This window comes from Xiphias gladius, chromosome 9 (genome assembly GCF_016859285.1).
Source record: "Xiphias gladius isolate SHS-SW01 ecotype Sanya breed wild chromosome 9, ASM1685928v1, whole genome shotgun sequence".
In the NCBI taxonomy this organism is placed as follows: domain Eukaryota; kingdom Metazoa; phylum Chordata; class Actinopteri; order Istiophoriformes; family Xiphiidae; genus Xiphias; species Xiphias gladius.
Window position 1 is genome coordinate 5,381,244 of NC_053408.1, and position 24,091 is coordinate 5,405,334.

At 42.5% G+C, this 24,091-nt stretch overlaps 3 protein-coding genes across 7 annotated transcripts in view; 2 read left to right on the top strand and 1 right to left on the bottom strand.

Moving 5' to 3' along the window:
- Positions 1-11,078, top strand: part of wnk4a (WNK lysine deficient protein kinase 4a) — a 44,810-nt gene extending 33,732 nt beyond the window's left edge. For 3 of the 5 annotated variants that reach the window (XM_040135074.1, XM_040135076.1, XM_040135075.1), the window contains 9 exons: positions 348-521; positions 3,250-3,304; positions 3,581-3,712; positions 5,033-5,886; positions 6,243-6,330; positions 7,527-8,154; positions 8,676-8,881; positions 9,001-9,095; positions 9,212-11,078. In XM_040135074.1, coding sequence (XP_039991008.1) covers positions 348-521; positions 3,250-3,304; positions 3,581-3,712; positions 5,033-5,886; positions 6,243-6,330; positions 7,527-8,154; positions 8,676-8,881; positions 9,001-9,095; positions 9,212-9,214 — 2,235 coding nt within the window. In that variant the 3' untranslated portion in view covers positions 9,215-11,078. Of the gene's footprint in view, positions 1-347; positions 522-3,249; positions 3,305-3,580; positions 3,713-5,032; positions 5,887-6,242; positions 7,387-7,526; positions 8,155-8,675; positions 8,882-9,000; positions 9,096-9,211 lie in introns of those variants that run through there. The other 2 variants (XR_005708106.1, XM_040135077.1) reach the window with 2 other exon arrangements.
- A 93-nt stretch (positions 11,079-11,171) lies between these two features.
- Positions 11,172-13,884, bottom strand: LOC120794229 (cytochrome c oxidase assembly factor 3 homolog, mitochondrial). The gene is made up of 2 exons (XM_040135080.1): positions 12,988-13,884; positions 11,172-11,784 (listed from the first exon to the last, which is right to left on the bottom strand). The coding sequence occupies exons 1-2, from the start codon at positions 13,181-13,183 to the stop codon at positions 11,681-11,683; spliced, it is 300 nt and encodes a 99-aa protein (XP_039991014.1). The 5' UTR covers positions 13,184-13,884; the 3' UTR covers positions 11,172-11,680.
- A 23-nt stretch (positions 13,885-13,907) lies between these two features.
- On the top strand, positions 13,908-18,029 carry cntd1 (cyclin N-terminal domain containing 1). Its single transcript, XM_040135078.1, has 7 exons — positions 13,908-14,318; positions 15,775-15,850; positions 15,935-16,106; positions 16,197-16,359; positions 16,499-16,643; positions 17,144-17,240; positions 17,470-18,029. Exons 1-7 carry the CDS (start codon positions 14,150-14,152, stop codon positions 17,581-17,583), a joined length of 936 nt encoding a protein of 311 aa, XP_039991012.1. The 5' UTR covers positions 13,908-14,149; the 3' UTR covers positions 17,584-18,029.
- Positions 18,030-24,091: the final 6,062 nt, after the last annotated feature.

The window sequence follows — 24,091 nt, forward strand, 5'->3', positions numbered from 1 at the left end:
ACTTAATTTACAGCTATTGTTATCGGTAACTTTGCAGCTTTTATATAAAAGAACACATGATGAACTTCTAAGATATGATACATTTTTATACACTGAGTATTACCATTGCAGTCATATAATATATCATAACATAACACTCGTAGGGGGCATATTTTTGCATTATCTGTACGTTTCCTTTTACTTTTTGACACCTAGAGTACATTTTGCCGATAACAACTGTATTCTTAGGTTTTCCGTGTCGTTTAAAATGGCAAATGCTTGTAACAGTTTATCTTCAGATTGTGTCATTGCACCTTTTACTCAAGTACCTGAATGCGTCTTTCACCACTCTCCTTTTTCTTGTCTAGGTGCACAACGAGTTCATCCTACCATCGGAGAAGGAGGGCTTCATCTACCGCATGGGCGACATCATCAAACGGGCCGAGGCTCTGATGGCCAAAGACCAGCCGGTCCACTCCAGCGGGCACCGACTCCCCCAGCCTGCTTTTCACAGCGGGGTTAACACGCTGTCTTCCTCACAGGTCAGCAGCAGCAGGAGCACCTGCTCCTTTAGCTGAGAACAAAGCAGTAACAGTGACTAAGTGTTTATGTCACTGTGCTGTCTGATCATCATAAATTACATCAACTATAGTGTGTCTAGCTGAGCTCATCTAAGGCGGACCTATAAATCTATTGCAAATAGAAAGCTGTAGAGTAGTGCTTCCTGCAATGGAAGTGAAAAAAGAACTCAGTTGAGTGCTTTCGTCACTGTCCACAGTCACCCCTGAGACTTGCCCTTAAAGATACAAGGTTAAGTGTTCTTAAGGCCACCTGAGGTAGCGCTTTCATTTGGAACATAACGTTACTAAAAGCACTGATGTCATAAAACCCTCTGATTTGTGGAAACATACCCCATGCCTCCTTTTTTTTTTCACATTTATTTTTGCCCACAACCACAGATCCTTTTCAGTGCTTACACAGAAATGAACTTTCCACCATATCTATACACATTAAATGGGTAAAATAAATTATGCTTGGATTTATTGAACCTTTTCTGATTTAAGAATCTGTGAAGCTGTAAAATGAAGACCTCCAGGAAAAAAAAAGAGTTGTTAAGAGCAGTGCCACCCTTTACGAGATATGACCTAATGCCTAACCAGACACAGTTTGTCCACTTAAGGGAAAGAAGTGTCTGTTCTGCCAGGATATATTCCATTGTAGAATGCAAAGAACAAATATCCCTGTGCCCTCTAGTAAAAATAATCTCAGATGTTTGTAAATGATGGAGAATAGAGTAACGTGTGGTTTCATGTGGGACAAGAGACAAGTAAGAGCAGTAAACCTCTAACTTTAACTATCAACCTCGTTGGCCACATTTCCGACCCCCTGGCTACATAATTACCCTGAACCACTTTGGACAAATCTCTCCTGGCTTCGCTCCAGCATCCGATTAAAAACACTACATGGACCGCATCTCCTAAGAATCATTATGGCTGCTCTCCCCAGCACTGTCCTGCCAAAAAACCAGACCAACCTAGTTAAGTCAGGAAGGAACCCACAAGCCCAGAGACTCATCAATCTGTCTGTACTCTGGCTAACTCTGAGGTAGGGTGCTATTCTGAGAGTCTTGGGAAGAGACACAGACTATAAATGGAGGTTGACTCTCTGGACAGCAATGCTAGTCACAGCAGTGCTTTGAGCTAAATGCTAACCTCAGCGTGCTAACATCGCAAAAACAACGGTAACATGCTGATATTCAGCAGTTATAATGTTTACCAATTTAACGAACGTTTGCTAATTAGTCCTAAAAGAAAAAATATAAAAGTCATTAGTTTTCCAAGTATTTAGTCTGTACTGGACAAATTAAAAATTTTGACCTGATTATGACGGTAGATAAAATGTTAAGGTATCACCAAACTATTTCAATTCATCCTGGGAGAGGACATGAATATACTATAAACCAAATTTCATGGCAATCCAATCAGCAGTTGTTAGATATTTGTTGTTGAGTTATTTCACTCAATACACGCCAGTGTCTTCCTTATGGCGGCACTAGAGGGAAAGTTAGGAGATTACCACAATCATTAGGATACATAATCTGGAGGCCACGGATGTCTGTACAAAATTTTGTGCCAATCCATCCAGTGGGTGTGGAGATATTTTCTCTTCACTCAAGTGAACACCTTGGCCTGCTGGTGATGCTAGAAGAGATGTCAGGGGATCACCACAGTTATTAGGATTTATACTCTGGGAACCATGAGTGTCCTGACAACATTGCATGGCAATCCATCCATTAGTCGTTGAGATATTTCAGTGTGGACCAAAGCGGTGGACCGAGCGACAGACCGAGCGACAGATCTTCATTGCCATTCCTTGAGTCATGCTGTCAGCTTGGCTAAAAAAATCAGCCGAAAACAATTCTCAGTTTACCTGCCTCTTGGCTTTTGCAGACGGACCTGGATTAGAGTGGCCAGAGATCCAGGTTATGGAGGTTAAAAGACTTTCCATAAAATGACCTTGTATAAATCCACAAGCAATAATAGTTATATAAACTGGTTAATAACATGGGTAACACAGTACTGACAGAAAACTGAAGTCCACCTAATACATGTTGCACTACACTGACAAGTAACACAACATCGTACACCTGAGGTCAGGTCTCAGGGTCACCTACATCATCTGAAGTCTGAAACAACCAGTGCTTTAGCGTCATGCTAAAACGGGCATTACATGGATTTCACATTCATGTAAGTCACCTTACGAGGAGTTACTACACAGCCTGTGAAAACAGTTGCATAATATCTTGTGTGGTTTTGGAGAATCATTGTCAAGTCTGAAAAAATTACCCAACAGCCACCAACTGGGTATTTTAGCTTGGGCTTGGAGACTACAAATTTTTATAGCAGAAACCCTGTTTTTAAGCTTTTCCAGTATTTGGGGACTAGATACTGGGGACTAAAATTTATGATAACATCTGTGTCTCAGAAGTCCCCCAACTTAATGGAGTTGAAACATGGAGCTCTCCTTTAAAGACTTAAGCAGCATGAAGGTACTGCAGTGTTTTTACTAAAGTAGTACTACATTTATATGAACACAGTACGCTTCAGTCTAGCCTTCTACCCACCTACTGCTGCTGAGTCATACCATACTTAAAGAAAGTCACTCGTCGATGCAACTGTGAGACTACAGTGCATAATAGGATATTTCAGCATTTTTGTCAATAATGAATAGAAATGGAGACTGAGTTTTATCAACTGTGCTCTTTTACAGCCTAATCTGCACAGTCACACCCTGCCTCGAACACACTCATCCTCTTCTCTGCCCGGTAAGCCTCACGTCTGTGCTGATTAACTTAGTTCGCCCATTAATGATATGAATCTAAAAGTGAATTGCTGTGCTTTTTTAATAATTATATGAAAGTCTGAAATTCACCAAGTAACATTAAGTGTGTGTGAACCGCACAAAGAATGTCTTTCTCACAGCATGTCAGATTAACTGGCATTTGTGTGTTTGCATATATTTTACCGTGCATGAGCATTGTGTGTGTTTGTGTGTGTTCGTGCACGGGCATCTACTCATGCATGTGTATGTCTTGTCTTAGACTTCAGTGTGGCTAACCCGAACGTAGGGGTTTGTGGCTCTCCCCCATGCCCCAATGGAGACGTCTTCAGTGCAGACATTACTTCATCTGGGCGACCTCTAATACGCTCACAGTCTTTCCACAACGCCCCAGGTAAATAGCCCTCCGCCCCTCCCTCTGGCCCCTACGTGAAGAGGCCTAGCATTGTTTGCACTGAAAAATTGTTACAGTCCTTTGGCAAAGAATAAGTCAAAGCAAAGCTCAGCTACTTCATAACCACCACCCCCCTCCTCAGGCCCCGTTTTTGGTATTGTTCTGACATTCGCATGGCGCCATCCGCCATCCCGACACCTCAAAGCCTTCGTCTGTCTCTGCCTTGCAGCAGGGCCTCTTGGGTAATTACCTCACCTGAAGGTTGCTTTCTGGCTTTTAGGGAACTGTGAATGCTGTCGCTGTAAACCGTGAGCTGTTCTCGAGTGCTGCGATAGTCGGCAACATCTGTTTGCCAGCACAAACTTCTACAGAATTTCCAAGAAAACCTCCTCCCCCCGTCAAAGTCTCCTTCCCAACAGGAGGGGCATTTGGAGTGAATTAAAGTACAAACACATATCCTCCATATGCCCCATGTTTAAGCCTCAGCGGCCATCTGAACATCCTCATCCCCTCTTGTCCTGTGTCCCCTCTCGGCTGGATCTCCACTGCACGCTCGCTTTCGCAATGCCTCTTGGCAACCCGCCACCGTGACAGAGTGTTGCCTAACCTATGTTTCCGTCCGCTCGGAAAAAGCAGAGGCTGGTTTGCATCATCAGCAACTGGATGTGTGGTTTATAACTGTGGAGCTATTGTTTGGGTAAATGTTAAATCAATGGATGGAGCTGAGATATTGGCATCCTAAACTATTCCTCAAGGAGTGATGTAGAAATCTTGACTACTTAAATCTCACAATCACACCCAATAAGTTGTGTACACACACGTGTGTTTCATTTAACCTCCTCTTAAATGTCCCACAATGGAGCCTTACTCTCTCTATTGATGCTGAATCCCTAAGAGCCATGTAACCCTAGTGCGCAAGTGCTCCGGCTTACGAATGCGATCAGAATCGCATGCTGCTTTGAGCAAAATGTTTTTGTTCACCATGGAAACCCGTCATCTGGAAGTAGGGAAAGATTTTGCTACACATGGCATATCTCTTGCCAGGGGGTTGACGGAAGAATTGGACTGACGAAACCCTGAGGAGCAAAGAGAAATGAGTGATCTAACTTGTCTGTCTGGTTCAACTCTGTCCAATATTCAACTGCAACCCTGCTATGGGTGTAGCTGGTGGGGGGCACTTCTAATGTTTTGATGCACAAATAAATGGGGACATAACAAAACTTTTAAATTTTTTGTACGATTTTCTATTTGCACAGTTTATACCCAAGATGAATGACTTCAAACCACAAATAAAACTGTAATTATGTCTTTGTCTTCCAGGGTCTCCTCTTCACTATCAGCAACAGCACCACCCCGCCTCCTTCCTGCCTCACCACCAGCACTACCACTTACCCTTCATGGGCCACACTCACTTCCCATTCCCATACTCGGGCTCTCCGGGTTCTCCCAAGCCAGCGGGGATTCATACTCCCCTCACACGAGTAGCCAGTAACCCAACCTTCCCCTCTGTTTCCTCCCATGCCCCCGGGTCCCCCAGTCCTCAGAATGAAACCCCAAGCCCTGGCAGCAACGAGAGCAGCACCCTGTCTCCACCTGCCCCTCAGCATCCCAACATGTGGCCCCCCCACACACAGCCCCTATTTTCCTTGGCCAATGTCATTTCCATGGCCATGAGCATGGCTCAGTCTTTCATCCCTCCTGCGGGCCTACCCAACCAGGGGATGCCCTCCTTTCCAGGCTTTCACCCCCAGCTACCAACTCACATGACCCAACAGTCTGGTTACCCCTCCGTCTACCAGCAACAATACCAAACCTCACCGCTAGAGGTCTCTTACCCAACAGTGGGCATCCAAGCGCAGAACAACGTCTACCACAGCCCTGAGAATACGCCTCAATTGGACGGAACCGGTTTTCCTCAGAGCAGTCATCCGAGCTGGCCGCATCCTGCCTCTCCACCTTCCATACCTTCCACCCCTACCGTGGCTCCTCAGGAGCCTCTGCAACAGGTTGGACTCTCCAGTCCCCCCAGCCTGAACCAGGAGGACAGTCTCCACAGTTACGTGGCCCCATACTCAGCACAGGTTCCAGCCCAGGCTAAACCCAAACCACAAGTCTCCAGTTCAAGCTCCTCGTCAGATCTTTCCCCATCACCCCCAGAGAGCCCCGAAAGCACTGTGAGTCATCACTACTCTTATCTCAGGGATGTATATCTGTCAAGATTTTTAAAGCCATGTTGTATGCATGCAAATTAGTGCTAAAATGATGAGTCAATTAATCAGTGAGTCCATCAGCCGAAAATGAATCAAAAATTGTGATTATTGATTAATTTTTTAGGTCATTTATTAAGCAACAGTGCCATTCGACATTCACTGGTTCCACTTGCCCGAATGTGGAGCTCTTGCCTCCTTTCTCTTTATTAAATTTTTGTAAACTGAACATCTCTTTAGGTTTTGAAGGATAACATCACATCTGGCTCAATACCCAATCCGCTGTAGCGCTAACGCTAATAATATTTGTGCTCTCTGTCTAGTTATCATCCTTCAGCACCCAATTGCACCCCAGCGTACCTGAGATCAATGCCAGTAGCCCAAAGCCGAAAGCCTCTCCCACTAAATCTGGTAAGAAATTCCGTGCATGTTAACGTGTTCCTAGAACAGTTTTGTCCTACGTCTCTGGATCATAAACACCTGATGCGGTGTATGTTACTAGCCAGGGGCTGGGAGAGCTGTAGAATGGCATAATGTATGATGTTTATGTTTGCACCCCAAACAAACCCACACACAGGCTTGTGTATACACACAAATGCACCCACAGCCAAATATTACAAGTTTGCCTCCTCTGCTCCATTTTATAATGTATTAGGTCAAAATACAGTCTGATGTCTCTGTTACGGACAATTTGCCTTTTGGCTTGTTTTCAGTCCCCCCTGTCTTCCTATCTGTTGTATCCTTGTTGGTATTATTATCTATTAGCGGTGCCTCAGGAGCCGTTGCGCAACCGTCTGGATGTGATGTTCCACTCAATACGAACACAAACGTAGGTGTGATTGCAGCATTACCCACCGACATCGACCAATCAGTGAGCAGCCACGCTCGTTACGGGCCTCTCCTCCCACATCCACACCTGTCAGTATTTATACCTACCTCAGAAGCCCACATTCAACAGAGTCCCTCTGTCTCAGTGGGCACGGGCCCAGACACCTTCTGTGCACACTCTAAGGAGGACACTTAGTGGGCAAACTGAGACACTGCAGGAATTTATAACCCGAAAATTGTCTGCAGATGCGAGAGCGCGCAGACTACTTCCACACTTGGTTTGAATGTGGCACCAGATAAACAGCACAACTGTCAGTTATCATCCCCGCAGCTAATTAAAGCTCTTTAGAGGATATCCTCCTACACCGGGAGACTACTTTTTTTGTAAATTAGAACAGAATGATGCCAGTTTCAAGACTGTTGCCAAGAAACACATGATTAGATTTTAATCAAACCTTGGCAGTCAGGAATGAATGAGGCTTTGTCCTAATGATCAATCAGCACTGATCAGATTAGAGAACAATCACTGCTGTTAAGCCAGTGATTGGCTGACTCTCATATAAATCAGCTGGCCAGATGTTATAACTCCTTATCCATGGACATTAAAAGTAAGTACTAGAACTTACCAGCATTGATGTTGTCCAATATAACCCACTTCTTTAAGAAAAAAAAAACATACATTTTGATACTTAATCAAGGTATTTACAACCATTTTTATCCTAAAGGGAACTAATCAAGGTAAAAAAAAAACAAACACGCTTTCTTATTCTATATTATAGAAGTCCAGTGTGCAGCAGTGACGGTTGGCCGATTCCAGGTGACACCCAGCATGGACATCCCTGCGCCTGCTGTGCCTGTAGGTGCTGCACTAGAGCCTGAGGACAGCGGCGGCACGCCGTCAGAGAGCAGCACAGAGGAACAGGGAGAGTCTGAGACCAGCCTGGGCACCTCCCTCACCATGTCCCCTCCTCACCCACATCCCCACAGGGGGTCGAAAGGGGTCCTCCAGGAGGTTGACGGGCAGCTGGGATGGGCCGGGAGCCAGGAGCAGCAGCAGCAGCAGCAGCAGCAGCAGCAGCAGCAACAAGAGGACAGAGGAGAGGAGGAGGAGGAGGAAGAGGAGGAGGAAGAGGTTGTCGGGGAACGACAGAGAACGAGGAAGAGGAGTCGGAGGAGAGCGTACAGCCTCAGCCTGATGGGAACGTCCGCGGACAGCGGACTCTCAGTGACGGCTGCTGAGATGGAGGGGAGGCTGTGGGACGGAGCGACGGGCAGCCCACAGTACGGCAATGCCCTTCACCATTTATGGACGATGACTTACAACCGCAACGCTCCCTACCTAAGCAGCGATGACTCAGACAGTGACGACGAAGAAATGCTGGAGGAGCTTCAGGAACTCAGAGAGAAGTAAGCGACACCAGTGAAGAAGCCCAAAATACAGTTCTGTCCTTAGTACGTGCTATAAACAGCGTATTAATAGCAAAGCGAGTACAGCTTTCATCAGGGCTCTTAGACTGGATATCAACTACAACACTTTTCAATGACTTTAATGATTGTCTTTAATGGGACTTCATGATTAGGGGTAACACAAGACTTAAGTCAAAAATTAGACATGATTTTTCCTACTGTCTTTATATTGTATGTTTGAGTTAATATATTCAGTTTTAAAACAACAACTCTCCTGTATGAAGACAAATCTCCATCAAGAGGTTTTCGTTACAATATGAAGTATTGATCCTGTGAAAAAAAAGGGAAGCCATCTATTATCACAAACCTATCAAGACTTTGCTCTCCGCAACCTCACAAGCTTCAGAGCATTTGCAAGTACTACAGCAGCCCAGTTTCTTTTTTTCCAAGAGCCAAAGGGAGACCTTTAACAACTCTGTGTTACTTAATTGCTTATTTGTTGCTTTGTGCTGTTTTATCAGACATCTGACAGAGGTGCAGGCCCTGCAGGCTGCCCAGAAGAGAGAGATCGAGGAGCTGTATGAGAAAATGGGGAAGGTTCCTCCTCCGGGCATCGTCTCTCCTGCAGCAATGCTGTCCAGTCGACAGCGCCGCTTGTCCAAGGGGAGCGGTTTCCCCTCATCCCGCCGGAACAGCCTGCAGCGCTTGGACATATTGCCTCTCCAAGGTAAGGATGAAGATCCACATTTCTTTCTGCTCAGGGACTCGTCAGCTAGTTTAGTTAATAAGTGACAACTTTATGTCTAAATGGGTTTTATGGCATACGTGCTGTGTTTGTTTTCCTAGGTATCATTAGGAGAAATTCCCTTGGAGGCAGCAGCAGCGGCTCCCAGGACAAAGCTAGCAAAGGGGTCACCTTTGCCACTGACATTAGTAGAATGGTGAGTGTTCATTGCATAAACAAACTTCATATTAATATTACTCCCCTTGTTTAACAGAAAAGAAATCCAAAAAAGCAAAGTCTTACTTTGTGTTTTTTCCATCTGGCATTTTTAAGTAAGAAGCGCTCAGCCAAGCACGCTGTATATCTGGACTACCTCATCTGAAGTGTGACTGCGGTGGTCAAACCCGTCCTGAAGGAGGACCACTTTAACACTTTTCACCGGCACACCGATCAGCAAAAACGGCTTCCCCCTGCCAGCGGTCACAAGGTTCTGCCAGTGGTCATTTACCTCAAATGTACAGAAACTGTCACCAATAAAGCTGGATTCACACAGAAACTGTAGCATCCAGTCTTCAGCCCTTTGTCAGATTTGGTCAAATTGTCGCAGATGAGACGCAGAATATCTGCCAGTCTGGTTCATGTTAAAATCGACAAATTCATATTGGCTCTGCTGTAAATGAACTGTCGGACCCAACGTTTCAGAAGTAACCAGCTTCAGTCCAGGCTGCCACAGCACCCTGTAAAATGTCATATCAGTTTGTTTTTAAATATTTTTTCTGAGCAAGCTTTTTAAATTAACGCAGTCAAGTGATATACCAAGTGCCACGGAGGTGTAGCCTTTTGAGCTGCGCCGGCACTTGTTATGACTTTGACCCAGAATGACCAATATAGGTGCACTTTCCCTGCTTGTCTGAATCACTGCCATTTATCAATCGGAGCACAATAAAGTGAACCACGGCGAAGCTCTGACTCTTACTGACAGTTGTCGCGCACAGATGGCAACATTTTACTTCACAACTTATTTGCTGTAGTTTGTTAATGACGTCTCAACAGCTGCTGCCTGCACAGTCTGATTGCTGCCCTCCAGGGGCTGACAAAGAGCTGTCAGGATGCATTGTACAGTTTGATGTATTCAAATATGTTTTATGAAAATGTCATTGTAGTACATCTTTGGTTTCTTTAGTGGGTTTGACACTTGATAAGATCACCTACATTCTCTAAAATCTCACGCTGGAGAAGTTTGACTGCAGTCCTGACATTTTCAGATGTAGTGACGATGATTTTTTTTTTTCATATTTTTTCAGCAGTACAACGAGGAGATATCATGAAGATGTAAATGCATCAGGAAGAAAAGTTGTACAACAGTTATAAATGTCGGCGTGTAGCTTGCTTCAGCAGAAAAATAAATAAATCTGTTTTTCAAGCTGTTAAAAGGTGCAGACGCATAGAGAACATTACGTCAATTTTCAAATACTATAGCTGGCTTCAAACTTTCTCCATAATGATTAGTGAAAAATCCACCTAGGCTTTAGACTACTGGCTTTCCTCGTGTTTGTACATGTGTATATAGTAGAGTGCATTTATAGATCATGTTTACAAGTAAACTAAATACTTCAGCAACCTTAATTCTTGCTCAAGCAAAAATCATACCTGATGCTTGTTCCTTAGAGCAAGCACCTTCTGCACTTTAGTAAATTCTACTTTAATTATCAGTCATTTAACATATTTGTGGGTAAAACTGTGCTCACTCGAGGAAGAGCTGATACTATATATTTTCCTGTTATTTTTCCATAAGAGAGGTAGAGAATATTCTCCACTTTATGTTTGATCACAATATTTCGTATTGGATCACAGGAATGATGATCTACCCTCCCACAGTTTTAAATAATTCGTATATTGTGGGATATAGAGAAATCAGTCCAAGCTGTGACTCTGTAGCGGTTGCCTTAAAAAAAAAAAATTAAAAAAAATTCACAACTCACACTGAATTTTCTGACAGTTGAACTCCTGTAAGATCCGTAATATATACAAAGAAATCTCTAAATTTTGAATGTAAATATATAATTGTATTGCTTTCTGAGGCTGCTGTCCTGCCATGCTGAATCTGTGCCTTTCCCTTACAATGTCTTATTTTATATTTTTACTTTGAAGATTTGGTGGCTAGATCAGACTCTGTATATTAAATTTTGACAAAAATAAATGCAACTGTAAATATAACTGCTCTTATGTCATCTTTACTGCATGTAGTCACACAGAGACATAATTGTGTTTTCTAAAAAAAAAAAAAAAAAAATCAAATACATTAGATTTTTATTTAACAAATCATCACTTTTCTCGACATAAATAATATGTTTCAACAGGTTGATCCGTGTGTCATTTCAGCAGTGTCACCAGCATCGAAGGCCACTGTACATTTAACATCATTTGCTGACTGAAATTTAGTATATTCCCCTCTTACAGTGTCCACATCACACGATCTGGCCTGGAAACCTGTCAGTTAAGGGTTTCAATTACTCTTTAGTCTGGGCCTGTTGGCTAGAATGTAAAGTCATGTTGAGTCAGTGGATTAGTCCTTTCCACTGACAGGCAAGCTTAATCAACATCAAGACACATCTAGATTTAAGTCAGCAGCAGAACCAAACAATCAACCTTCACGATCAAGACAAAACAAAGTCCAGCGCTGTTTCAACATGAAAAAAAAAAAAAAAAAAAAAACAGCGGCATCAGTGTCCACATAAGTCCCTTCTCGGTTAAGTGCAGGACAGACACACAGTCCAGCAGCAGGCAGGCACTGCATGCATCTCAGTTGGCACCAGTCTTTGGTCCCTGCATTCTTGCACGCCTGGCCTCCTCATCCATTTCATCCATGATCTTCTCCTGGGAGACTGAGTAAAAGGTGTAGCCGTCTAACGTGGGGAGCAAGTGGTCAAGGTAAATAAGCAAGAAACGTAATTTAACAAGCACTACAGGGCAAGGGAGCGATGCAAGCAGCATGTCAGCCAGGGGTTGGTGTCGTCGCTGCTTGTAATAACAGCAGAGGCTTAAAGAAAAACAAAAACAAAAACAAAACCAAAAACTGTGCCTTAATGTTGTCTTTACTCATTAAAATATCCAAAGATACCCCCCCCTTTTTTTTTTTAAACAAACATCGCTAAAACTAACTCTGTCTAATTCAATCCCGCCTTCCTGAGGATAACAATTTTCAGTTATGTTAAATCTGCTTGAGAATAGTTTCGATTCAACTTTAAGGCCATTTCGGAGGCCTTCGTTTGCGGTGCTTTTGAATTCTACTGCGCTACAGTGTGGAGGTGTTTTTAATATTCAGTCCACCCTGTTTGAAATAAATGGTAGAAATATAGAAGCCACATCTGCCAAGAAAATGCAAGCACTACTCACATTCTCATGGTAAGTCAAAACCACGTGATAGTATACCAAAACAATGCAATTTATAATTGTGGCTTAGTAAGTGATCGTCCCCTGAGTAGTGTATTTGTTACGTCTAACTTTTCATGGCAAAAGCTGGCTTCCATGAGACCCTGTAAAAAATATAGATGGTGCCTTTTAATATTTTAATACAAAAAGACAACAATAGGGCATTGGCTTGGACAGCTAAAAGTCACATTCAAGTTTCAAGCATCTGCCCTCACAAAGCAACCATGATTTCAGGACAGAAGTTTGTCTGAAACACCGCGAAGACAGCACGGTTCATCTTACCTGGCTTCGTTACCTTCAAAACATTTACAGCGTATAGTTGATTAAACTTAATGGCAACTGGCGAGAAACCTGAGGATTTTAACAGGCGTGACGTTTTGTGCTTTAATCTACTAATACACTCCAAAGTCCGTTACAGTTAGGAACTTTGTGTCATGGCTAACTGTCATGTTAGCATTCATTGAATTTAAAGAATCAGTTTTTTCGGCCATTAAGAAAAAGTTACTGTCTGAAATACAAGCTGCGCAGATAGGCTAAATTAGCGTTAGGCTTAATATGGTGTTTTTATAAAAACAATTATCTAATTAAAACCACGGGACCTCAGAGTAACTTTAGCATGCTAAGCTAACGTTACATAGTTCACCTTGTGTTGACGTTAGTGTGCTCGGCAAGGATACAGATTCCCAAAACGAGAGCTCCGATGGCGAGCCCTGTGACAGCATTTCGTCCCCGCAGCTTCGGTGTTTTTTTCTTCCACTGTTCACGCTCTACCTGTCTGATGAAGTGCATCTGTTCTGGAGAAAGACCCTCTTTAGCCGGGTCTATCCTGGTTGCAAAGGGGGCATCGGACTCCTTCGGCGTCTTGTCAGCCATGTCTGCAGTCAGTGAGGGATGCCAGGCTGTTTCACAACAGTCACACGCACCGCTGCGTTCCAGATGATCTGCCGAGTTGGCGGCATTTCACTGCGCGGCGAGCGGCCCATCAGTACGTTGTGAGATCTGCGCCGGGAAGAAGGCGCGCCAGCACGTACTGACGTCGCTGAAGTTCGCTTCTGATTCGTCAGTCAAGGGAAACTTAACTTCCGATACTGAGGGACCGATTCTCCGTTTTTTGTCCAGTCCAGTTTTCACAAGTTTAAGTAAAGTGGGTTTTGAGCTGTATCTGGTCTGATGTTGTCTAGATGTGAGTAAAGCAGTGAAATCACCCTTTTTGTATTCTCAAAAATAGAATAAAGTTTTCAAAAATCTGCTTGGGACAATCTAGTCAAAATTTCACAAATCTAAGTATAGCGGTTTATGATCTGGGCCTGGTCTGATATGGTCCAAGTGTGAAATAAGCAGTGAAATCTCCCTTTCTCGCTTTAATAATTACAATAAATTTGTTACAAATTTGAAAGCAGATTTCAAACTTAGCAGCGTCCAGGCTTTGCCTACAATGTGTAACACCCTCTCTGTAAGAGGTGCAAAATCGGAGAAACGGTTGCTCTGTTTGGAAAGTTACATTTCCCTTAATTTACCACTTAACAGCCGGACCGGAAGCGAACTTCAGCGTCGTCAAGTGCGAAGGACACAAAATTGTGCAACTTCCAAAAGAGTCCCCGTGGCAGCTTTGGTTCCTTCTAGGAGACGTAGAATCGGCCCTGGGGTTATAAAAAAAGAAGAAAAAAAAAGAAAACTCGGGAATAGCGCCATCTTCCGGAAAATATAAACTTCAAGCACGGTTTAGTTTCAGTTTTCCAATTTATTTTTCGACAAAAGTCTACAAATATTTGTATGTAGACTTGGCAGTTTGTAAATTTAACGTTTGTGCCTACAGAAGTCGGCCGTTGGTGATTGCAAATGGCGAAAAGACTATTTTCTTCTCCAAATCAGTGTACAAACTTCCAGTTTCGGCAAGCCTCTTTTGACCTACTCACAGATATGCTCATTTATCTCAACAAAAGAAACAAAAATAATCTCAAAAATGTATCAAAATATAGCGGAAAATTCAAGGATAGAAGAGTCTTTGGTATGTACGTTAGCCTTTTTTTTTTAATTCCAGCTTGCTAACAAACATTTTAATACTTCTGTTATTTAGACGAACCTCTAAACGTTAGTAGAACTAGCTGTATGTGAATACGTTGTTACCTTGACCTGCGTTCTCAACCCACCGAATTTGCTATTTTTTATTTTTAACGGTAATTTTGCTCGTTTTAAATGCGCATAACGCCAACTGCCACTTTCAAATGGGTTCACGCATACAGCCCTTTTTACAAGTCAAAGTATCTTAGTCACTCTGTAGCCTATCCAGGTAAGCCATCTATTATGTTGTGTGCCTTCGTACTCTCTTCTTTTGTTTTTTAATTACCTCTGCTAAGGCGGTCATAGTTTCACCTGTTTCTGGTTGGTGTTTTTTTTTTTCGTCAGCAGGACTGCGCAAAAAGTGCTGAACCGATTTGCACCGAACTTGGTTGGCGGGATGGGGCATTGGGCACGGGCCTGGGAAGAAGCCATTAAATTATGGGGAAGGTCTGGATCGTTTGAATTTGAATTTTTTTTTCTCTGAAGTCTGGTGTGGCATCGGCCTTGGCGTGCCCTTCTAGTTTTCAAGATAAACACCTCCTTAATTAATTATTTTACAGCTATATATACATACTGTACAGGCTCTACATTGCTACAGTCATGTCAACAATGGGATCCATTTAAAATATAATCTTGCTCTATCCTCTATGGGTGCTACAAATATATTTACATTTACTGTATATAGAGTAGGCTATTATCAGTGGACCTATGGTACTTTATCTGTTTTCATGCTGTAATTCTTTGAGCTGTGGCGCAGCAGTAGTTGCAATATTTATTTTCAGGAGATGGCTTAAGGAGATGGTTGGAAATTGTCTAAGCTATACCAGACTAACTCTGAGCGGCCCCCCTAAGCCTCACTGTACCCTGTCATCTCTCTGAAGTCTTTCATACACCTGGGATTGGGAGCCCTGTCATTATGGAGGCCAGCTCTCAAAACAAAGTCCTGGAGCTAGCAGTCTCCCAGTCGGCGGCACCTCAGCAGACAAACGCTGCCAGTGGAATGCAGTTTTAATGACTTCTAATGAAAATCCATATGCCTCTTAGTAGTACACATGGCACCTAAAATCAAATTATTTAAATTAATTCATGGGAATACATCTTTCTCTGTAACATGCGTCTCCTGGTGTCACTGCTGGCTTACTAAAGTAACCGGCCGTTCTCACAGCATGGAGGAAAATTTCCAAATAAATACTTTGCTTTCTTTCAAATGGACTTGTCAGGGATACAATTTTTTGCCAGTGTTTGGCCCGGTAGGTGGTGTTGAGAACCCAGCATGGCCGTGATTCAGTGTCACATGTTTCATTCAGATAGCTCTCGGCTCTACACATAATAACTTCAAAGAAAAGAGAATCAGAAATTTAAATGAATATAATGTACAACTTATGATTCCTTTTCTAACTTAGAGTACATCTTCCTGATAACTGAAGATCTGAGACTTGATCCACTGGTTGGATACCATGCCATTGAATTACTTCAAAGGTAAGAAGGAGCAGCATGTTTGCCTTTCCCAGCCACACCTTATATGTTTAGCCATGCCTTTACGTGAACAATTATCTCTCTCAGGTTCATGGTCAAGCATCTCACAGATTTGCTCACCACCCCCACACCTCAAGGTGCAGCTGCTGATCAGCCAAGAAGTTATGAGAATGCTATTTTTGACAAGATCAAGGAGAAATTCCCCCTCATAATCTTCTCCTGCGTGCAACTTGCGAGCAAACTGTCTTTGCACAGCCATGTGAGTTCTGAGATGTCCACCATTCATAATTAATAATTCCTAGTGATTGAAAATAAGATAATCCCCGACAGTTTTTCAATCAATTTTTAGGTAATCGACAACAACACTGCTGTGCACTTTCTGCATTCAGTCGGCCACAGTGTCTCCAAGCAGACTCTCTTGGAATCAGAGCTGATGATCTTGAAAGGGCTTGAATTCAGACTAAATTCCCCAAATCCTCTGACATACGTGGAAATACTTCTGGAGGTGCTTGGTAAGATATAAACACAGAGCAAGTTAGGTCAAGTGTTAGGATGCCAAAAAAATTGGGCAATATTAACGCAAAGGGCTCTGTGAAGATAATCTTATCTGTATACGTGCTGTACTGATTTGTGGTGATTAAACTCTTTAAGGACACAATGAGCCATCCGTCCCTGTGGAGCGCCTGTGTGACTTGTGCCACCATGTTCTCCAGTTCGTCAGCCTACAGAGGACTGCCATCTACGACACCTTGTTAAAGACTACCATTGGGTGTGTCAGCCCATCCACAGAACAGAGGTATTACATTTATCTTTAAGACACATTTTCTGATGTTTTGGGACAAGTGGTTGCCGTCATGTTAGAGTGGACAAGCTGCTTGATTGGCAGTTGAGTAGCCTGCAGGCAGCTGACAACTGTCCGTGTTGTTTTTGTTTCTAATTCTGTCCTGTGCTATCATGTTTCTTGTGGCTCATCCTCCTGGAGAACATTTACCCAAGAGCCATTTAATTATGACTGAGTAAAGACTAATATTGTTGGTGGGCTAAGCTATTAAACCTGCAATAACAGATTTTTTTTTTGGCTACTTTGAGGCAGTGGAAACAAGCTGTGAACACAACATTGACACATCAACTTTTAAGTTTATATAGCGAACTCGTTAGCAAACAGCTGCCTATTTACACATCCAGCAGACATAGAGCAACATTAGCTTTCCTTTGAAAGTTGTGCCTCTGGCCACCTGGCGAATACACGTCCAATATTCATTCTCTAAGACTGCATTAACCCTATCTCAAAACTAGAGAGAAGTTTGTGACGGTGACTGAAGACTGCATGCTTCTTGGTGTCGGTGTCATCGCGGTGGCTACGTTATTCCTCTGTGTCAGAAAATGGGAACAGGTGAAACACTTGTTTGGTTTATAGTATGAACACTGTATTTTAATTACATCTACAATGTTATTTGTTCTCAGTGTTTTAAATGTCAGAACTGTAGATAATGTGCAGACATATCAAGTCATCAACTTTATCTAAGTTTAGTTATTGTTGATGTGTACATAATCTGTCACAAATATATTCCATGAAAACTGTTTTTATTTATGTAGATTTACTTTCTTTTCATGCATCACAGGTTGTGGGAGAACTGAGCCATATCACAGGAATCTCCAGCAGGAGCATCAGCGATTTCGCTCATGTGACACTGATGCATACTGTTAGATACAGTTCCCCTCAACTTGAGTCTTAATAACATTAGACCAAAGAGCACTGCTTGATACTGTCACTGTTTATCGTGGAGTTTGTTTTGTAATTGTAATGTTGGTGCTGAACATGTACGTGTTTGGCATAAGAAAAAAGGATCTTAATGTAATGAAATGTTACCAAATGAAAAAGTCACTATAGAGTGGTTACGTTCTCAAAATAGTCTGTTTCTTAGTGACTGACATATGTCTAGATTATTTTGACGATATATTCTGTAAAGCTATATTAATATCGATGTTGCAGTTGTGAAAATACACCTAAGATTTTGACCTGTCAGTACAGATTATTTTCTAAATCTGTTACAGCCTTAACACTTAACGCTTCTTTTCAACCTCATCCTTCTTAGGTAAGGAAGCACTGGCAATATCTGAATCTGAGGAAAGAATGAATAACGTCACTTGACGCCAAATAAAGATTTTAATTTCTTCCAAATTCAGTGCCTGTTCTACACAAATATATAACATCACTACATTTATCATAGACTATTTGAAAAATGTGCATATCATTTAACAAAGAAATTCTAGGATATTGCAGGATATTGTCAAAGTCATAAATTTCATCATATCAATCAGACGTTTTCATTCAGTTTGACTCTTAATGTACTCATTAATCTGGGTAATAATTATTGTTATAGTTCAAGACAATTACTTTGACATGTCAAAGCACTTACTGATTATAATCAATCTATTTATAGTCGTAATCATTCAACAAAAGCCTCCGGGGGATGTCCTGGTTGCTCTGTGATGCATACTTTGCAACTGCAGCATTCTGGTTTCAGGTTTAGCCTGGATCCTTACCTCCAAAGCCCTGAGTGATAATAGTGACTCCTACAGAGGTAGCGTCAACCTATACTATGCATTATGCCATAATATATTGAATGATTAAGTAAAACAATCATTTGCTTCAAGAATGCATAGTTAGCCTGCAGACTGGGCAGGTCGATGTCAAGAGCGCTGGCAGTAACAAGCAATGATATGGCAGGTAAGGCCAAAGCAGCTGCTTCTTGGTGATGCTGGAGATACATTTCAGTGATCTTGTCCCCATAAAAACGGGTGGGAGCGAGACAAAAGTGCTGTTATTAAGTGCAGTCATAATTCTTCAAGCAAAAATGACATAGCAGGCTAAGAAATGAAATTTTTAATAAACTTAATTTTGTCCATTGAGCAATTTTGCCTCAGTTTACCTGTTGCTGTTGGTCATGTGTTCTGTCATAAACATCCCATTTCTTATCTTATGATCACCTTTGTTTGGATCTGCATACAATCTCTTTGTTGTTATCTTTTAGAGACTTGGGGTCTTGGGAGGCACCAGCCCCTCCATGGGCTGCATGATATTCTTGAATGTGTTCTAGCTCTTCACTATCACCAAACCTCATCAGATAATCCGCATTCAGGTAATCTAGCTGTCCTGAAATTCTCGGGCCCCAGGCCTCGTTAGAAGACTGCAGTTTGTCAGTTGTACTGGTTCCTTTCTGAACAGCGTCCTCCTCCATGCAGACCAGAGTAGACTGCCTCTTAGAGAAGCTACTCCTGGGGTAAGAGGCCAGACTTGTCTGTGATGTTTGCCAGCTGCACTGAAGCTTAGAGAGATGTCGGTCGGTCTGCTGAGTGCGAGCCACAGTGTCCCTCTTGAGCCAGTCAGAGATAGGTGGCAGTGGCGCCATATTAAGTTGCCTTGTTTGATGTTGAGGGGTGGGACTGTATTCATCCTTACAAACTGGTTCTCCACCTGACTTTGTTGATGTGTTCAACAGTGAACAGAAAGGCTGCAGGCTATGTGGGCTATGAGTGCTGCGAGGGAGGTTAGTGGAGGCTGAGCTTGATGGAGAATCTGTCCTCGGAAAGGTGATCAAATCTCTATATATGTGTCCTGCCAGATGGCTAATAAGTCATCATCTGCCTCCTCCTCCTCCTCCTCCTCAGGCTCACTAGACAGTATATCAAACATGGGAAGATGTGGAACAGTGGTGGTACCTCCCACGAAGTCGTCCAGAGTCTCGGCACTGGAGGGACACTCAGGGTCTATGATCTCCTCAATGTTTGTTTTGTTGAAAAGGTGTTTCATCTTTTTCTTGCTCTTCAGGATGTCTTGGCTTTGTGTTTGTTTGCTTGCTTCCCCATGGGTAAATCCATTTAATACACCATCTTCCACATTCTCAGATCTTTGCTTGTTATGATACTGCGCACTGTGTACTTTATTACGTTGGAAAAGAAGATGCAGAAAATCTGCGTTTCAAAAGAATTCAAACATACTGGCTTGCAATAAAAACACAGCCGATAACAAATAAGAGTTGATATTATGAAATAGCATAGAAGATAAAAAGGTAAATGGATCAAAAGGAAAAAGCACCAGGTAGTCAGACAACTGGCCAGTCGCATCCTGCTATAAACCTGCAGTGCAAAATGTATCCCAGAAAACTTACATCTGGATGCTGGGGGGGCTTTCCTCTGTGGGGAATCTTTGAAGTCATTGCCAGCTCTGCAGTCATGCTCTGGGTTCCACTGGAGATAGCTCGAAGGCAGGATACCGGGCCTTTGTTCCACGGGCTCCTTGGCTCAGACGAAGCACTTTTCCCAAACCCGCAGGGGGACGACTGCAGGTGGCAAGCAAAGATGTTTTGGAGTCTAAGACTGTCTTGGAAAGACAGGGCAGGGGTGTTGGATGCTGCTATTATGAAACTATGGTTAAATGTTGTGAGTTTCAAATTCTTAATCCCATATAGTGGGGGTTCTTAGTGCTGTGTTGTTACCTTTGAGACCTTCTCTGTGGCTAACATGGATTGTGATAGAGATGAAAAAGTCTGCATGCCAGGAATCTCCTGTTTCACATCTGTGTCTGCCCTCTCTCTATCCCACCTTTAATCCGGACTTCTGACAAAACAGAAATTCAAAGGAAGCAATGATACAGTGGATATAGTGCAGGGAAGAATATTTTCTGAAAACCTAGCGCGAAACGTTCCGTACCCGATGGTACGTGTTTAGTGTTACTGAGGTTTTCAGCACCCTGTCGCTCCCTGTTTTGAGGTACAACCCCGGAACACAAAGTAGCTTACGATGTTATCATTATAACAGATGGCAGCAGGCTAGTGTGGAAGAAGATTTGCAAGCTCAGATATCATCAGGTGTCTTGGAGAAAGCAAGACTGTAGCCAAGGTAATGGTACAACCTCAGACTTGCACGGTTATCAACAGGTTGTTAGGAAAGGAGACACTGCCTGTTTTTACACCCAAAAACTTGTATGGCCTGAATATATTTACATTTTATATTTATTATAACATTAGTGTAAAATATTAGAAATTGACAGGTAAAAAAGGAAAGAAAACAAAAAAAGTGAAGACAAAACAGGAACATTTACAATTAAGTTAACCTTTGGGCCACAGACCCAACATAATGTTTGAAACTCAGACCTTTTTTAGACATTTTGAACAAAATTATTTCCATTTTACATTTAATTTTAAACATGAGAATAAAAGAGTAGTAGAGCCCAAAAAGCATAATGGCAGATTGAATTTCAAATATTTTCAGAAAAAAAAAAAAGAAGATAAGATTAAATTGTCTCAATTAATTGTCTAAAATCTCATTTTAAAGAGTTCAGAAAAAACACAAAGTACTAATTAATTAATCTTTGGGTCCTTACATTCAAAATACATTATTATCATATATACTGTTGAAAATAACATTTTAAGTATAGCCATTTTTTTATTAAAATTACAACTGTAAAAGAGACGAGTGAGAAATTTTTTTTTTCTTTACTGCATTTCAACAAATACAGAAGTACAATGCCTGTACCAGTGTCAGATGGAATAAATACATATAATAATTCATTATATTAATATGCAAAACTAGTAATATATAACATATATACATATAATGTAACACTTGACTCACTCTTCATCATGTAGCTGCGTTCATTGATGTTGTGAAGTTGACTGCTGTAAACACCACACATGCTTTTTTGGGTCCAAATGATGTGTTTCCATGGAGATTCCGTGCATGTGTTAAACAGATGCTCCCCCGTAGAGATGCATGAAACAACTGTACAATTGGTTGCGTCACGTTAAATGTGAATTTGATGTTTTGCTGCTTATTTGAAAATAACAGCCTCAGGTTACAGTTTTCCTCGGCCAACGTATTGTTTTAGTGTTGCCACTCTGGAAATAAATGTCCTGAGGGAATTTCATTTTTAAATGGCTGACTTACCAAATGAGCGAATCGGCTCTTTGGGGATCTGCCCTGTCTCTCCCTAGCAACTGTTGCCATGCTCACTGTATTCGTCTGAATCTGTAAATTAGCAAATAAATGTAGTGGAGTAAAAAATAGAATATTCCCTTCTGAATTGCAGTGGAGTAATATAAAGCAGCAGAAAACAGAAATAACTCAAAACTAAAATTAAGTACAGTATTTGAATAAATGCACTCAGTTACTTTCCACAACTGTAGATGTTTTACATGGTGGATGTATGATCCGATATTATGTCTAGGTTTCTGCCTCATCAGGCAATCGTTTTGTCTTTTGATTTGTGCACATTTAAATATTCGGCATCACACATTTCTGTCTGGCCCTCTGCTCCCTCGTGACACACAGCCACATATCACTGACAAAAGCCTAGACCCTGTGATCTTTCAGTCTCATTTTTAGCACAACATCTGAGAATAGTTGAAAAGAGAACCTACTGGCATCGCACACTGTTTTGCCAGAGGAGCTAAAGCTCCAGTAGATTAGCAGAAGCTACAGGGCCAGGCCTCACTGAGTCACCCTCTTACTTGCCTGGCTCCTCACGACTCTGCTGATCTCCCCGCAATCTTGTGTTAGTCCCCATCAATCTCACCTCCCCTCGCAGTTGGTCACGTTTGCTGTTTTCATCCTTTATACTCAGGCAGAGGGAAAGTACAGCCAGGGACAGAGAGAGAGAGAGAGAGAAAGCTGCGACGGGACTTGATGCCACTGGAAGCATATGTGTTTCCAGAGGTGGGTTTTGGGGGTTGGGTTGTTTACCACTTGGCTATGTGTGACCACCTCGTCCATCACACTCGCTAGCACACGTGCCCACACACACACACACACACACACACACACGCACACACTGTGTCAGAAAGCCTGCACCAATGCCCGTTTCCAGGGCCTCCCTCAGGTATTTCTCATTACCATTTGCAGAGAGGGGACCTTTTAAAGTACAAACATGCCCTTTGGCAGGCCTGTTGTGTCTGCCAACTGAAGGATATATTTAGGTACATTGCTTAGAAGCTGACATGTATGATGTCGGCGTGTCTTTGTCCTGGCAAGCGTCGAGTATGGGAGCAAAGGATTACCTTCTTTCTTAGAGACTGTGTAATTAGATTTTTAAGATGTATAGCGCACCATAGCTACGTTTTTTGAGAGACTGGCTATAATAGAGAACATCTTCCTTTTGAGCACTGAAGATAAAAAAATTACATGTATATTACAACGTACACAACAAAATGACCAAACAAAACTGGAAAAGGAGTTGGTGGTTCGACGGGAGTAGGAAGACTTTGGTGATTGCTCGCACCACCACTGTAACCCCGTGAAGCTCACACTCCCAAGGCCGAAGGTCACAAAGGCCGCGGATCCTACAGACGTTTGTTCCCTGCGTCTTGATGGGGGTATAGTCTGCAAATCAGTGGTGATTGAGAAGTAAACATGGCCTCCTCAGTGCTCACTGAGAGAATGAGCCGCTCCACTGTGCAGGCTTGCGCGGAAGCGACTGCCACGAAGGGGTTCCACCACTTGAGTTCTTATCTGAACACTGGTTACGAATTAATCAAGCGATAAGAGAATAAGCAGATTACGGCTAATGCCAGATAAGTACATTATCATTCACTCAGTAATCAGTACGAATCAGCACTTAATGTGGTGGTAAACAGAAAGTATTTAAAAACTATGACCGTCAGTCATTATAAGAACCACAAATATAATCAATAAAAATTGCTCTCAATACGATTCATTTTTCTCCCCTTTCGTCGATGCTTCCAGAAAGTTTAATTATGATCCATTACATTGGTGGCTGACAGGTTTAGGCTGGTCGGCTGAGGGGCCATAGTTTTGCCCTGCGCAGCCTCCCTGATTGAAATTCTGGCCGAGAGGCCCGTAATTCTATCGACTCGCCGAGTGAGAGGTCGGGATAATGGTCTGACGCCGGCCAACCTCTTCTCCATCGATCACCTCAAATGGCCAACGCCGCGGTCCGCAGGGGAGAGGAATTGAACTTTGATTGGCATCGACCTTGTTCTCTCGTGAATAATTATGAATGATTTAGGTATTAGTTCCTCCTTTCATCATAAATAATTCATTAGACGTGCCTCCCACAGTATTTTCGTTGCTGAGCTGCGTCTGCTCGCCGGGCATGTCGGCTGCGTCAAGCCGCTCAGAGAAAAAGCGACTGAATACCGGAAACGCGCCGGCGATGGTCGACGAAACGGAATGAAATGACATTCGTTTTCGTCACGTTCGCGTGTTTTCGAAGCATCGCCCGTT

Coding starts and splice junctions, on each gene's coding strand:
- LOC120794229 (XM_040135080.1), bottom strand. CDS start 13,183: ATGGCTGACAAGACGCCGAAGGAGTCCGATGCCCCCTTTGCAACCAGG. Junction 11,785..12,987: donor AGCTCTCGTTTTGGGAATCT/GTATCCTTGCCG, acceptor TCCCCACGTTAG/ACGGCTACACCTTTTACTCA.
- cntd1 (XM_040135078.1), top strand. CDS start 14,150: ATGGCGAAAAGACTATTTTCTTCTCCAAATCAGTGTACAAACTTCCAG. Junction 14,319..15,774: donor CAAGGATAGAAGAGTCTTTG/GTATGTACGTTA, acceptor TTTCTAACTTAG/AGTACATCTTCCTGATAACT. Junction 16,644..17,143: donor AGCCCATCCACAGAACAGAG/GTATTACATTTA, acceptor TCTCAAAACTAG/AGAGAAGTTTGTGACGGTGA.